This window comes from Emiliania huxleyi (assembly GCF_000372725.1).
Source record: "Emiliania huxleyi CCMP1516 unplaced genomic scaffold EMIHUscaffold_2954, whole genome shotgun sequence".
Taxonomy (NCBI): Eukaryota; Haptophyta; order Isochrysidales; family Noelaerhabdaceae; genus Emiliania; species Emiliania huxleyi.
The window spans coordinates 156-2,173 of NW_005199808.1; the positions used below are offsets into that span (position 1 = coordinate 156).

The 2,018-nt window shown below is 60.8% G+C and overlaps 1 protein-coding gene across 1 annotated transcript; it reads right to left on the minus strand.

The window, feature by feature from the left end:
* Positions 1 to 212: 212 nt before the first annotated feature.
* On the minus strand, positions 213 to 1,521 carry EMIHUDRAFT_373927 (hypothetical protein; the record flags this gene model as incomplete). The annotated part of the gene is made up of 2 exons (XM_005775721.1): positions 213 to 239; positions 722 to 1,521. A coding segment is annotated over one exon (729 nt), but the record flags the coding sequence as incomplete, so codon positions are not given.
* Between the last annotated feature and the right edge of the window lie 497 nt (positions 1,522 to 2,018).

The window sequence follows — 2,018 nt, forward strand, 5'->3', positions numbered from 1 at the left end:
GCTGGTTGTCTCGCTGGCCGATGCTGTTTTTTTTGCCGCTTGGAGGCGCCTGGCCTCGGCCAAGCTGTCTTCGGGCTTTCCCTCGGTAGCGGAGAGGGGTTCTGCTGCAGGAGGACTTGCGTTGCGACATCCAGACATGCCGCGCTGGTGTCCAGTCCGAGCCTGTCACCGACATGTGCGAGATGGCGGGGAACCACTCTCCACTGCACAGAGAGAGAGATTTTAGAAAACCAACAAGAAATCACGACTCTCACAGTGATTTGGGCTTGGCAGCTTGTCAGCCCTCAGCCGAAGCTGGGGCCGGTCCCGTAGCTGAGAGAGCCCCACTCTCTTCCACTGCAGTCGCGATCTTGTTCATTCACTACGAAATCAAGGTGCCTGCGCACAAAGACGAGAGAGAGTACAGAGAGACAGAGACGAGGCAGGCTGGGCAGGGCTCGGTCGGCGGCACCACGGCGGATGCTGTGCGCCAATTATTGCAAAATCTCTCTCTCACCAAACCTTTGCTCAAGGTTCTTGTGGGTGCAAAGTAAAAGAAAGAGCGCGGCCACACACAAGCAAACACACACAGGAGAAGAAGAGACGAAGAAGAGACTCACACAGGGCCGAAGAGAAGAGAATCTCAGAGGGCCCGCTCGTCGCATGCGACCGGCAAAGGCTGGGTGGGTCAAGAGAGAGCACAAGAGAGCACTTGGAGAGAGAGATTTGAGAAAACCAACAAGAAATCACGACTCTCACAGTGATTTGGGCTCGGCAGCTTGTCAGCCCTCAGCCGAAGCTGGGGCCGGTCCCGTAGCCGAGAGAGCCCGCGCCGATGAGTTCGACGCGGTCGGGGGGCCTTGCGGAGAGGTCAGCGAGATGGCGATCGCTGTACTTCATGGCGCCCTCAAAGTGGGGCTGGCTGACAAGCCAGAGGTCGATACTCTGGACGACCCATAGGATACCACGAATGCCTGGAGGAGAGGGAGGCGAGGCCAGAGGCAGGCTCAGCTGCTCTCGGGAGATCTCGCTTTGGTGGCCGAAGGACCCGATGGTCCTGTCACATTCGCGTTCCGAGTCGTGGGGGTAGAAGAATTCGAGTAGAAATCGAGTCAGCACTTCCTTGTAGTACAGCGGACCGCCAGGCTCGCCGGCAGCATCCGCAGGGAGGCAGCATATGAGGCACCAGTCTTCTGGAGAGCTCAACAGCTGCAGCCGCGATGGTAGAGTCGGCCGCGGTTCGAGCGAGCAGCTTTTGGCTGCGGGATCGAATCGCGGAAGGCTCATGCCCTCGCGGAGCGACGCGGGTCGCGCGGCGCGCGCGTGTGCGAAATGCGACAACAGACGACAGACGAGAGGCGCCTGAGCGCTGTACGACTGAACGACCGTCGCCGCAATCGCCACCGCCGCCATTTTGACGAGCAGCGCGAGCGCGCTCGTCGGCGGCCAGCCGTCGCGGGCCGGGCCGAGCCCGGCCTCGACCGGCCGCGCCGCCGCAGCAGGCCGGGAGGCCCGAATGGCGGCCGACCAGCTGATAAGGACTCTCTTTCTTCCCCTTTGCGCCGGGGAGGCGTTGTTGGAGGCTAGGACGCAAGCGTCCGTCGCCCTTTTCAAACTCGGGGCCCATTCCGTTACGTTCCGACCCGAATTTGGAGGGCCTGCAAGTTTAAGGTGTTGCTGCGCAAAAGGGGTCGGACACAGGGCGCAGCTCATGCTAAGAGCTAGAAGAGGAGATAGAGAGAACACCCCCCCTGTCCCGTTATTGCGTACACCAACACCACAAAAGCTCTCTCTCCTGCTCCTTGAGCACTTGAGCACTGGATAGGGTCGATTCCGCGTGGTACGGGACCCCTCGATCGTCTCGCCCTCCCTCACTGGAGTGTTCATGGGGGGGGGGGGGGGCATAACAAACACGGTACAGGATCGAGGTGCACGCTGCCGAAGCAGTGTCGTCCCCCCTCTCCTCGACGGTGATGGCGGTGTGACCGATCGAGCTACAAGAGGAGCTTGTTCAGCAGGATCAGGGGTGGGCCGATGCA